This window comes from Musca vetustissima, unplaced genomic scaffold (assembly GCF_032173495.1).
Source record: "Musca vetustissima isolate MV318-11 ecotype Yass unplaced genomic scaffold, APGP_CSIRO_Mvet_v1 utg15627, whole genome shotgun sequence".
NCBI classification, from domain to species: domain Eukaryota; kingdom Metazoa; phylum Arthropoda; class Insecta; order Diptera; family Muscidae; genus Musca; species Musca vetustissima.
Genome location: NW_026874666.1, coordinates 25,610 through 39,107, shown reverse-complemented (window position 1 = coordinate 39,107; position 13,498 = coordinate 25,610). Strand labels below are relative to the sequence as shown.

The 13,498-nt window shown below is 32.0% G+C and overlaps 1 protein-coding gene across 1 annotated transcript; it reads right to left on the bottom strand.

The window, feature by feature from the left end:
* Positions 1–777: 777 nt before the first annotated feature.
* On the bottom strand, positions 778–12,531 carry LOC133335550 (surfeit locus protein 4 homolog). The gene is made up of 5 exons (XM_061543863.1): positions 12,481–12,531; positions 1,814–2,077; positions 1,502–1,732; positions 948–1,127; positions 778–880 (listed from the first exon to the last, which is right to left on the bottom strand). Exons 1-5 carry the CDS (start codon positions 12,529–12,531, stop codon positions 794–796), a joined length of 813 nt encoding a protein of 270 aa, XP_061399847.1. The 3' UTR covers positions 778–793.
* Positions 12,532–13,498: the final 967 nt, after the last annotated feature.

Here is a 13,498-nt window from a genome sequence, read left to right as displayed (position 1 = left end):
CCAGTTGGCATTATAAAAAGTTGGATTTATGTTTTTTGTTTTATTTTCTTAAAATTACTACTAGGAATATACATAGTATGGAACAAATTATAACACACACAGGAAAAAATATATATATTTAAATGATAGTGGACAGACATTTGAAGAAAATGGAAACATAATATGCCTAATGTATCAAACAAAAAAAATCTTCAAACAATATAAGGATTACAGTAAGGTAGGTAATAGAAGTCATAACGTTGGGGGCGGGGTCAGGAAATATGAGCAATTTACAATCGCTAAATCAAATCGTTTGTTTTTGTTATACTGTAATTTTTTAATATTTTTTTGTTTGTTTTTGTGCCACATTGCAATAAATTGTACAGTTGAAATTGTTGTTTTTGTATTTTAATATTTTTTATATCATTTTTATTGAATTTTATTCCCATTTTATGGTTTGTTTTGTAAAAAAAAATTAAATAATTTGTAGAATCTTTTTTTTTGTAGGTCAAATTCAAACTTTTAAACAAATACAAACACAACAGAATACAATAAAATTATTAAAAAAATATATTTATATATAAAAACTGAGTGAATTTTTCGTCGTGTTTATAAGTTTTTTTTCCTTCCTCTTCGTACCTCTTCTTCTTGTTCTTTTTTACCATAGAGCTCAAAAACCAATTAAAATTAAAAAAATAATCATAAATGGTATACAATTAAAGAAGAATTTTTTGTGGATGATGCACATGGTGGTTGGGGGGTGGTGGTTTTATTGTATAAAATTTGTTTGTTGCTTTGTCATCGTCATCATCATCTACCATTTCTTTTTATGTTCATCCATAGATACACCACCGGGACCCAATGACACAATCATCAATAAACCACCAATAACTGATAGGGTCTGCAAAACAAAAATATTTTTTTGTGAGTTTTTTAGTTTTTAATATCGCGGTCTATGGATAACTTACCTGGAAGAAGTCATATTTAAGAAAATCTCTGAGAGGTTTGTACGAGGGAATGGTCCACCACGCGTTATGGTACAAATTTAAGATAGTCAAGAGGGCAACCAAAATTAAGGCAGACAATTTTGTTTTGTAACCAATTGTTACCAAAACCATCAGGATTGAACCAACAATATCTTGAAGGATCTGAAAAGAATATAAGAAAACAAATAATTAATAAGAGAATACTAGAAATAAGAGCCACCACAAGGCGTGGATTTTTTAAAGAATATTTTTTCAAGGACCAACACAAGGCGTGGATTTTTTAAAAAATATTTATTTAAGAACCAACACAGAACGTGGATTTTTTAAAGAATATTTTTTCAAGGACCAACACAAGGCGTGGACTTTTTTTAAAGAATATTTTTTCAAGGACAAACACAAGGCAAGGACTTTTTAAAGAATATTTTTTCAAGGACCAACACAAGGCATGGATTTTTTAAAGAATATTTTTTCAAGGACCAACACAAGGCATGGATTTTTTAAAGAATATTTTTTCAAGGACCAAATTTTCCACTTACTTGCAAGAAACTTAATTCGAAACGAATCAATGTAATAAACATAAATGCAAGCAAAATACGTCCAGCGAGTTGCATAACATTTTTCGGTTTATTGTCACCCAATGTGGGTACACCAGCAAATAGACTACGTCCTTCGACACGTGATTCAGCCAATACCAGGAGTAGTGCACCAATTAAAGCTAAATTACGCAACAAGAATTGAATGTCCCACAGAATAGAGTAGGCAATTGTCTGGCAAGGATAGAACAGAGAGAGAAAAATTATCAGTAAAAATTATATATTTAAATATAATATTAAAACAAAGTAGCTCACCTGCAATACAACGATAAAGAATAGAACACCAACAGCAATGTCAACCTTAAATCTAGCAATGACCATACCGCAGCCTCCCAGTTGTCCAATTAAATTAACTAATACAAATACAGTAGCCAAAAATTTGCCACAACCCCAGCTCATATCCATATATTCGCGTTGTTCATTCCATTGGAAGTACATACGAAGACCATCTTCAAAGAATGTGGCAATCAAACACAGGCGGGCAACTGTGGGCAGAATATTTTTACCGCGTCGAATGACCTAAAATAAAAAAAGAAAAAAATATTATAATGTTAAATTGAATTGAAAAAAAATGTGTATAATAATAAAGATGTCGTTTTCGCGAAGACGAATAAACATGAAAGTCAGTGGAGGGCAGATCGTTTGAAGATTTGAAAATAGTAATCATATAACAATACGACCGCATAAAAAAACATTACAGGTAAATATTGGGTCCACAATCAATACCTTTTTTCAGACTGCATACCTGAAACGAGTGTATTCATACGGTGGGGAACACTTGTTCAGATGCCTGCTCGTAACTTTTGCTACACAGATAGCTCTCGACTAGGAGGAAAGACTGGATTGGGACTTCTATTAAAGAACCGGGTACCGAAATTTCTATTCGCCTTGCAGATCACAAAACGAGGCGGAGGTTCAAGATATAACAGGGTGTCTTAACTGGTTAAGTCAAACCTAGGACAAAATACAACTTATATATTTACGGATAGCAAACAACCTATAAATGCAGTGTCCTACAAAACAGTTAAATCCAAAACGGTACTGGAATGTATAAATACCATTAATAATTTCTCACAACAAGGACCTGTACGAATTATATGGGTACCGAGTCACACAGGAGTCACAGGCAAAGACATAGCCAATCAATAAGCTAGAATTACCACTACACTATCCAGTACCCTCATGGACACATGGGACACCTCAGCCAAAGCGCACATATATTCAAGATTGTATGCGAGAGTAGCAGCAGTTGCAGAGCGTGTGGGGAAGACATGCCTTCGAAAACAATTCTTGGGATATGACACTATTTACGGAATAACCGATTTGAAGATGCTTAATCAAATTTTCCTTAATTCTAACTTTCTTTTCATGGTTAAAATATGAGGTTGTAAATCGGATATTCCGTCTGCATTATAATAAAAAAGTAATTTTCAGCAAAATTTTGACTAATTGTGAGTGGACCGATGGGACTCATTATAAAATGCATTTTCGCACAATTTTGATCACTTTGTGGGGGAGATACCAGAAGGAGTGGACCAATGGGTCCCGTCTTCGGACTAGATCTAGGCTTGGTAAAGATAATAGGCTGTACAATGTTTTATTCAAATTTGATAATCTGTTCGTCGATATTTCTCTTTGTTCGAACTTGACCTAAGTTCGGAATGAATATTGCAATGTGCAATGTTTGAATGAAATCGGGTACTCCCTTCAAAACGGATTTCGTCCGAAGAAACATGGAGGCTTATTCTGGACATCAATTCATCGTGAATTTATTCGCTCTTCCCTTTAATGTTATTCTGAACCAGAACACGCAGCGGTTTTTTGTTTGCTTTCCCCTTCTTCTGAATCAAGTTCAAAAAATTAGTTATTATGGATTACAGGGAGTGGGAGAATGTGATGACATTTTGTTCGAAATTTTTCGCTATTAAATTTAAAGAGAGCTGACTAAAAAATATAAGGATTAAATATTTTTTTGTAAAATGTCTACACAATACTTATTCTATGACGATTTTGAATATTATAAATGGTTATATGCATATTTTTAACTCAAGAACAACAAATACAATGCCTTTGGAAATCCTATTGATAACCATACATGCTCAACTAAATATTGCCACGATATGTTAGAAATGCAATAAGAAATATTTAAGCAGTGTTTGATGTAATTTGGAGGCGAAAAAAGACATTTTGTGTGGGGATCTGTCTCTTGAGAACAAATTTTAAAACGTATTAGAAAACCACATAACCAAATTTGTTTGATGCTTAACATTGAAAAACTCAAATAAAAACAAGTAAAAAAGCGTCAGTCGGTGTTGCCGTTCGTCACTCTTCGGAATGACACACAGATTTTATTATTATCTTTATATAAGAAAAATGTTTTATCAAAGAGGTTTCGGATTTAATGTTGATAAAATTTTATAAAATATTGACCATTTGTGAGGGAGGTACCGGAATGAGTTGACTACGGGGTCCCATCTTCGGAATTGGTTGTGCCAATTTTGTTTCAAATCAGAAATTCCATTCGTCTGATATTGGATTTACTAATACTGAACATGTTGACCATTTGTGGGGGAGGTACCAGAAGGAGTGGACCAATGGATCCCATCTTCGGATTTAATCTAGACTTGGCAAAGATAATGAGTTGTGCAAAGTTTAGTTAACATCGGACATTCCATTCGCCAGATATTGGATTTACAAATATTGAAAATGTTGACCATTTGTGGGGAGGTACTAGAAGGAGTGGACCAATGGGTCCCATCTTCAAACATGATCTAGACTTGGTAAAGTAATAGGTTGTACAAAGTTTGGTTCAAATCGGATAGTCCGTTTGCATGTTATTATAAAATTAATTTTTAGCACATTTTTGACCATTTTCTGGGGAGGTGCCAGAAATAGTGGACCAATGGGCCCCATCTTCAACTTGATCTAGGCTTGGCAAATGTAATAGGTTGTGCAAAGTTTGGTTCAGGTCATATGTAAATCGACTCCAATTTTTCTGAAACGGATTTGGGGTCTAAAACCGATATTTCGATAAGACACATTTTCACCGTATCAAAGCCCAAGTATACCTCATTACCCATAAGGCTGAAAGAACAATAATAAAGCTTCAAAAAATGCCTTTTCTTTCAAATTTATCGTGTGTGGTTTTTGCCATCATATAAAAAAGTTATTTTATTCAAAATCTGTTGTAGTTGTTGCACCAAATTGCATCAAAACAATAAACAGCGGTTTCACATGCCTTTTTATGTTGCCATACTTTCAAACTTTAATTTATTTTCTTTTAATTAAAAAGCAGCAAACGGATTCTTGATATTTCACATTTATATTGTCAACACATTTAAATACCAAAAAAGTAACAATTAAAAAAATTAATATATAAAATATTGAAAAATATTACAATATTAAATTACAATGGGGCAACACCTATTACAACATGGTAACCCGAATCTTTTTTCTATCACAATTTTCGAAAATTTGAATTCGCGTCTCACATTTTTTTCTCCTTCAGAATAAGGCGAGAATGTGAAAGCGAAAAAAAATTTCACAAGCGAGATCTCTCCCAAGCGAATATCCGGAGTGCGACTGATTGGGTCTTAAACCAATATTTCGATGAGGCACATTTTTAACGTAGCAACGTGTATACACCCTTCTCATTAGCCATAAGGCTGAGCAATTAACTAATTGCAAACAATCCACATTTGTCACAATAAATATGCCGACCACTTTCTTGTATTTGCCGAAACTTCGATATAATCACAAATTATCAATTACCAATATGCCCCTTGACCAACAGAAGCAACGTTGGTGACGTTTAATTTTTTTAATATTCCAGATTCAAAATCATTTTTGTCACTCAACTTTCACAGTGCATGATTTCCTTCTATATATAATTTCATAATAATATGCATAGATATTGGATAAAAACTAATGTACTTTGCAGATTATTTGACACCAGATATAAACACGTTTAAACAAAATTGACAGAAAAAAATACTAAAAAATAAATATTGATGCTGTGTAATTTTAAACGTTTACCTTGTCCATGGCTAATAAAATTCAAACTCTTTACCACCACCAGAAGCAACAGCAGCCGCACAAGTCAATGATAAACAATAAATGATGCGAAACAAATAACTGATTTGAAAATCTTTTTTATGATGCAGACGCACAACAAAATTAAATAACATTTGTTATCTAAGGTTCAGAGATATTTTTTTGTTTCGTTTTAAAATTGGTAAGCAATTATAAGGAGACTGAATACAAAAACTGTTATCTAAACAAAAGAAAAAAAAGAGTTCAATAGCATTTTTTCTATAGACAACGGTAACACACGCCTATAGTATGTCAATACGAACGACAAGCTATTTGACCTTTATGTTTGATAGTTGGTTGTTACATGTTTCGATACGCAGCACCATCATTTCTTATCGGTTAACAGTTTCAAAAAATTCAAGGTGATTTTGTACAAGAAGTAAATAAATACATGATCTATATCTATTACCGTGACTTTTGTCACTTACACACAGGTTGGGGTTTTTTTCGGGTGAATCTCTATAGATAAGATATGTAGTTGGGCAAAAAACAAAAATTTGTCAAAATAAAATGTTCAATTGTGTAAAAACAATATGTAATTATAAATATTCTTTTTGTGGAAGAATTTCCCAGAAATATCTTGGCAAATTGTTGTTATTGTCTTACGAATAATATGGGAAATCTTATCTATCTATACACAAGTAGCGCATATATTTTTTTTTGGTATTGATAAAGCCAGCATCTATAGTTCCCATTCAAGTTATTCGAACGAATAACTGCGGCAATATTCTGCCAATACAAAATTACTATCAAATAAATATATATTGTGATAAGGTATAACTTACATAGAGCAAGCAACAGATTTGATTATGAAACAAAAAAAAAAAACTAAACTAAGAGAATTGATTTGCTACCTTAAGAGAAAAAAGAAGATGGCTGGCTTAGCTTTAAAAAAATAAATAAAACAAATAATTCAACAATTAACCTACATATACAAAAGTACTTGTTTTTATTTATTCTACCTGTTCGAGCCATTTCAGTAAAAAAAAATAATAGCTAAGTAAATGCCGGTCTTTACAATAAACCAGCCACTGAAATTGTTTAACATTCTCAACTTATTTCTCTCTACGATATTTTTTTGTATTTGTATTTATATGGGAGTATAAAAAAACAGACAACGTGTTCAAGAATAATGACGTGTCTCAAGTTTTCTTTCTTTCTCTTTATGTCCATATTCAGAGTTTTTTTTTTTTTTTTTTTGAAAGTGAAACTTAAAAGTTATGTTGCTGCTGCTGTATTTTCTTTGGGGGGAATTGAGTTGTGTATGGACAACTTGCTGTTGTTGTTTTCCCTCAGATAGATACTATTATAAATTAAAAAAAAACATATATTGTATAAGCTTTCAATAGAGAATTGATAAAGGCGACGACGTTGTTCGTATTGAAATATGTAACACGTAAACATATTTATGTTTTTAATAGAGCCACACCATATGTAAATTTTTTTTTGTAAATTTCTCAACAAATACACAGAAACACATTTACGCTTATATGGTTGCCTAAGCTTAAAGACTTGGAAAACTGGTTTATCATCACCCAAAAAATGTGCATTATTGAGATTTAAATGCATTTCCTAGGCTTAAAACATAAAACTGAACAGTGGTTTTGTTTTACTAATGAACTTACACTTCGAGTAGTCTCCATTTTATTTGTTGGTCCTACATAAGTGACATTCTTAGAAATATATGAAAAAAATGGAATTTAATAATTCCCACAGAGTATTTTAAAGAAGGAGGCTTCCATAATAATTATACTATATACAAGATATTATTTTAATCGAAGATTAGATATCAGTTCGAATAATTTAAATACAGCCACGAAAACTCATTTGATTGTCCCAACAATCAGGGGATTGTTCTGATTTGAGAAGAGAAAAGTCGATTTCATAAAAAAAAAACAGTAAGGAAAGTAGTAAAGTCGGATGGGGCCGACTATATGATACCCTTCACCACTTTGCATATATTTAACAGATGCCTCCTAACAGACGTCGCGCTTTTAAAGAACCATCAACATGAAATTGGATGAATTAAAATATGCCATCTTTATCTAAAGGTGAACCGAATTAGGTCCATAAACATGTCATTCTGCAACCTATACCAAATTTTTCATTTGGACAGATAATACAGTCGTTTGTTTAGAATGTGACAAAAATTTGTTTTTGCAAAATAGTCAGGCTTAATCCCAGTTTGATGTTTATATAAAAAAACAACTATTTATTAGTGGGGAATGTATGGCTTTGTCCGCCGAGGGTGACAAAATAATAAAGCAAATCTTAATCGGACACCAGTTGATTATTTGGAGCCCTATTAACATGAAGTCGGTCTACAACGCAATTATTCATTCTATGAACGCTGTGCAAAATTTCGTGTCAATTTTAAAAACATGAGGTGCATAATTTGTTTGAAAAATATTTTAAAGATCCAAATCTGAACCGATTTCAACGAAACTTGCAACAGGTTAGGTTATACTAACATCAGTACGTATTGTGCCTATGGCCATATTTTGGGTCTTGGTGCACCGATTACTTAAAATCGGACAAAAATATATGGGAGCTATATCTAAATCTGAACAGATTCCAACAACATTTGACACAACTTATGTTAACCCTTTGTGGCCGGAATTTTTTTCCTTACTCATAGAACAATTTTCTGTTCACAGATTCAATGCAACTACCCAAATTGGATATGAAAAAAATTTGGCATCGCTACATTCTTGCATTCGGGAGATACAGTACATTCTTTCTGAAAAATAAAAGTCCAATATCAAGAAACCCAAATGCAAAATCGAAGGAAAATAGTTTACTATTATTGTCAATATTCATTTTTCGTACAATTCGAATACGAAGTGTTTAAATTTTGACTGTATACACAAATTAGTACTGTATACATTTTTGCCGTCTTCTCTATATTAAAAAGCTCATAAGTTTACCAAAAAATAGATTTTTCTTTTGATATGTGTCGTCCATAATCAATCAAGTCTTGATATATGAAATCCAAAGAATATATACCTACTAGCTGCATATTAAATATAAGCCCTAAAACATTTTGTTGCCTGTGGGCAACACTAGCACACATCATTCTAGCCTTAAGGGGACCCCCCCCCATTCTCGGGGTCAAAATTTTTGTTGATATAATTCGAATCTACACTGATTAAAGAATGTCTCTACAAAATTTCAAGTGAAAATCTCAAGAACTCTTGAAGATATAGCCGATTTATTGTGTCAGTATCAAGTGACGGCTGATTGGCTTCTCAAACTTTAAACGCGTTTTTCTCTAAACATTTTTTTGCGAATGGCGGGCACGATTTTTTTGCAACGTTTCTCTGGGAGTGTATAACTCTCGCATGAACTAGGATAAAGCCAATCGGTGAAGATCTTCCTTATTTTTTAACTAGGTTTTTGGTAAAAATTCGGCGATTTTCCAAAAATATTTTTTCAAAGGTCCACCATTTTGTTAATTTTAGAGCGAAGTCAATAATTCTAGTTCATACGAGAGCCAGACATGTACTCTTTCTAACACCGTTGGAATTTTCGGATTCCGATGTTCCAGTGAGGAGTTATCATGCCCGCCATCAAAAATAAGGACTTTTCTTTAATTACAAAAAACAACAACAAAACAATAACAAAATTTTTTTGTAAATTATTTTTTTTTCTCTTTTAAATCTTCAATTATATACAGTATAAACTTGATAATCCGGACCTCGACAATCCGGATTATTCGGTAATCCGGACTGCATTTCACAACCCATTGCGTATCCTATAATCCGGATTTATTGACCTATTTGACTCAAAAATCCGGATTGTAAAGATACGTTACTTATTATTTTAATAAAAAATCGTTGCAAATTTAATGGAAAATGGTACCTATTATATTCAAAGTTCATATTTTTGAAATGAATAATTTTATTTTTAATAAAAACATAAAAATAATTAAATTGTCACCAAATTAATATAAATCCCTTAATTCAGAATGCTATGTCAAAATTCGTGTAAATCAAATATAATATAGGGGCTTTTATACACCATTTATCTAAAATCGGACGAAAATATATATGGGAGCTATATCTAAATCTGAACCGATTTTCACGAAACTTAGCATACATCATTCTAGACTTAATTCAGTACGCTATGCCAAAATTTGTGCAAATCGAAAGATATATAGGGACTTTGGTATACCATTTACATTAATTCGGACGAAAATATGTATGGGAAATATATCTAAATCTGAATCGAGTTTTCCCAATTTCAATAGGGTTCGTCCTTGAACCAAATAAGTGACCTATGCCAAATTTCATCCAAATCGGACCATAAATGCAACCTGTACTTTGTTCACAAAAATACATGGACAGACGGACATGCATAAACCGATTTAGAAAGTGAAAGTCATTCTCAAAAGGAACCATGTGTCTATCTTCCTTTTTCCTGTTACTAACATATGCACAAAGACACAGTGTTGAAGGGTATACAAATGCAATATCAGATGAATGGAATGTTAGATTTTATCCAAATTGTGCACATCGTAACATTTATTTCAAACTTAAAGTTCGAAGATGAGACACATTGGTAAATTTCTTCTGGGACTTATTGGTCCATTTCTTCTTGTACCTCTACCACAATGGGTTAAAATTTTGAACCTTCGTTAATCCAATAGGAATGATATGAAATGCCCGATTGAATCCCAAATAAGCATATCGTAATATTTCTTTCAAACATAATTAAAGTTGGAAGATGGGATTTATTAGTCCACTCCTTCTGATATCTCCCACGCATAATGGTGAAAAAATTGTTAAAAATTAACTTTATAATATCAAGTGAACGGACTATGCGATTAGAACTAAATTTTGTAATTAATGTTGTAAGATGGAATTTATCGGTCCACTCCTTCTAATACCTCCCCTCCGCAAGATGATGGAATGTCTAATTTAATCTAAACTTTGCAAATCGTAATATTTTTCCAAACCCACATTTAATTCTAAGATGGGTCTATAGGCCAACCTCTTCTGCTACCTCTCCAAAGCAAAAATTAAAACCTAGGTTGAAGGGAATAATAAAACATAGATTACATTTTCGTAATCAGAACGCTTCAAATTGATACCCATATTGCCCTAGAGAATTTTAAAAAGCAAGGAAAAAGTATAGTATAAAGATTCACGAACGGGCCTTAAAGTAGCCTTAAGCCAAGTCTTAGGCCCAAAATCATTAAAAAAATATTTTTAATATAATTTAGATTAGAATTTGATTAATTACATGCATTATTAATAGTAATAGGTAAAAGGTAATTCATTCAGGTTTTTTTTCAAAATCGAGTTGGGGATATGATTTACATGTTGATTCATTCACAAATCATACATTTCTTCTTACAAATGTTGTAAAATATTTTGTATATAACTTTGGCATAACAAATATGAAACAATTCTAATTTATAGGATGCTATGGCCTATCTTGAATAATTGTACCATGATACCTACTATTTAAAATTGTTTTTGAGAAAAAAGTAAAAAAAATCTGAGTCCTAATGTATATTGGAGGCTTAATAAAAATTAAAAAAGAAAAAAATGACGCGTGTAATCTAGCTATTGTGTTTTTGTCTTCAAGGCTTTAATTTTAATACTCTATTTATAATAGTATATATATCTAGAAGAATATTTTTCGATTTCAATTAGACAATTTTATAAAGAATTCGGGATTTCCATTAGACAATTTGTCTAAGAAAAAGATCACCAATTAATTCTTATCATCACAAAAAATGAAAAAAAAAATCCCTAAAAATAAAATACGACCTTGACAATATTTCAAAAATTTATGTTGTGTTGATTAAAAAAAAAACCGAAAACCCCAATAATTTTTCTTGGCTCAAATCTTCAAACTAAAAGTTGTCGCTGAAAGCACGTCTTAATGACATTGAATGAATTATAATTCAACACAATGGTTGTTACGACGAACTGGTTCCGTAAAACAATTTAGACACCGACGAATCGAAAGTGAAGACAAAAAAAGATAATTGATCAACAGTTTTAATTTCACTTGTTACAGTTAGGTAATAATAGTGACATAGAAATACAAAAACAACAAAAAATACGGACCCACAAAAAATATGTTTAAGCAACAATTGGTCTCGTATTAGGGAGGGGAGGGGGTAATGAGGAATTTCCAATACGCAACAACATAAATAAAAAACCAACAACAAACAATAAACGTCAGAGAAAAGTATGTACATTTGTTGTTGTTGTGCTGTGCATTTGAATATACATACATGGATCTTGGTTCCAAAATAGAAAGAGATTACCGTTGCGATATGCACACAATATTATTCTATGGAATGAATAGGGATTGTATTGGGAACTTTGGATAAACAACAACAAATATAATAACAACAAAAAATACACTATTCAGATATCACATCTTGTTGCATGGAAGGAGAAAGTACTAATGAAAAGAAATAATTACGACATATATCAAAACTTCTATACTGCTCTATAATTATTTTTGGAACAACCGAAGTACTTATATCTTGGTTTTGCCAACGAAGTTGTTTTCCGATTATCTTCAAATTAACATAAAATTCAAAAGCCACTAATGTGTCGCTGTCGTGTGCCTTCCAATGGATGACGTTGACAGTTTTTTTCGTTCGTTCGTATTTACTTCAGCTCGCCAATATGTCATGGCTCCCTTAAATCGTTCTCTTAATCGCCGCCTTCATCATATGCCATATTCAAAAACGTAAGAGAGCGAATATTGTCAAACAAATGACCACTGTTTTTTTTTTTTTTTGTCAACGTATGTTATTGTTCCAATCTGAAATCCTTATTATTATTATTTTATGAATTCCTTACCTGATCCGCCACATCCTCTGTTTTTGCAATATATTCGTTGGGGATGTTCATTGTTGTTGTTGTATTTTTATTTTCCTTTTAAACTCTTAATACCGATCAACAATCCTGCCTGGATAATTTCTACTAACTGGTCAGTCTAATTCAATTGTGTGGAACTTTCGCTTGTGTATCAATATGGAGTGTGTATTCCCCGGTGTATTTTGGTTGTATTGGAAATATTGTTGTTTGAACTTTAACCCTTGTCACTTTATGTTTCATAAAATTACGGGAAAAAGTCAAAACTATTCCTTTCCTAATAAAACTTAAAAAAGAAAACGACAGAAATATCCACGTAAAACACGGACCAGAAAGACAAGACAAAATAATGACGAGCGACACCGAGTTGCCAGAGTAATGAGCGGCAATGAATATTCCAAGAGACATGTAATATTGCCATATCTCATTTGACAGTGTGTGTGAAGACAAGTAATGGGGGGGAGGGTGCAACTTAAATTAAGATGTGTGTAGCTGTTCTGTTCCCGTACTTTTTTAATAGTAAATCAAATAATGATTCATTAGTCTGCTTTTCCGCAGGCAAATTTTTATTTGGCAAATACTGAGTTTGTGGGCGAGAGGGGTGCGAGGAAGAAAAACAAAAATTTGCCTGTTCCGAATTTGCCGTACACGCAAATTCTGCTTTGCTCTGTTCGTTGAAAACAATTTTGTTGACATTTCCTTTTGAACCTATTCGCTTTACTGACACACACATTTGTGCAAATGAAATTTAATTTTTAATTTTTGCAATTTATATAATAAAATATATAAAAAATAAATAAAATATTAAAAAAAATCTTTAAAATGCAAACACTTTTGACATTTTCTTTCTTTTGTATTTTGATTGGCAAATTTGGGAAGGAAAAATTTGGTAATGGAAAAGCAAGCGAAAATTTCAAAAGAGAAAACAAAAAATTTGCCAAATAAAAATCTGCCTGTGGAAAAGCAGACTTATCAACACAACAGTCAATCAGAAATTGTTGTT

Excerpts from the sequence above, each read along its gene's own strand:
- LOC133335550 (XM_061543863.1), bottom strand. The coding sequence starts at position 12,531 with ATGAACATCCCCAACGAATATATTGCAAAAACAGAGGATGTGGCGGAT. Across the intron at positions 2,078-12,480 it reads CAGAGGATGTGGCGGATCAG|GTCATTCGACGCGGTAAAAA; the intron begins GTAAGGAATTCA and ends TTTTTATTTTAG. Across the intron at positions 881-947 it reads TTAAATATGACTTCTTCCAG|ACCCTATCAGTTATTGGTGG; the intron begins GTAAGTTATCCA and ends TTTGTTTTGCAG.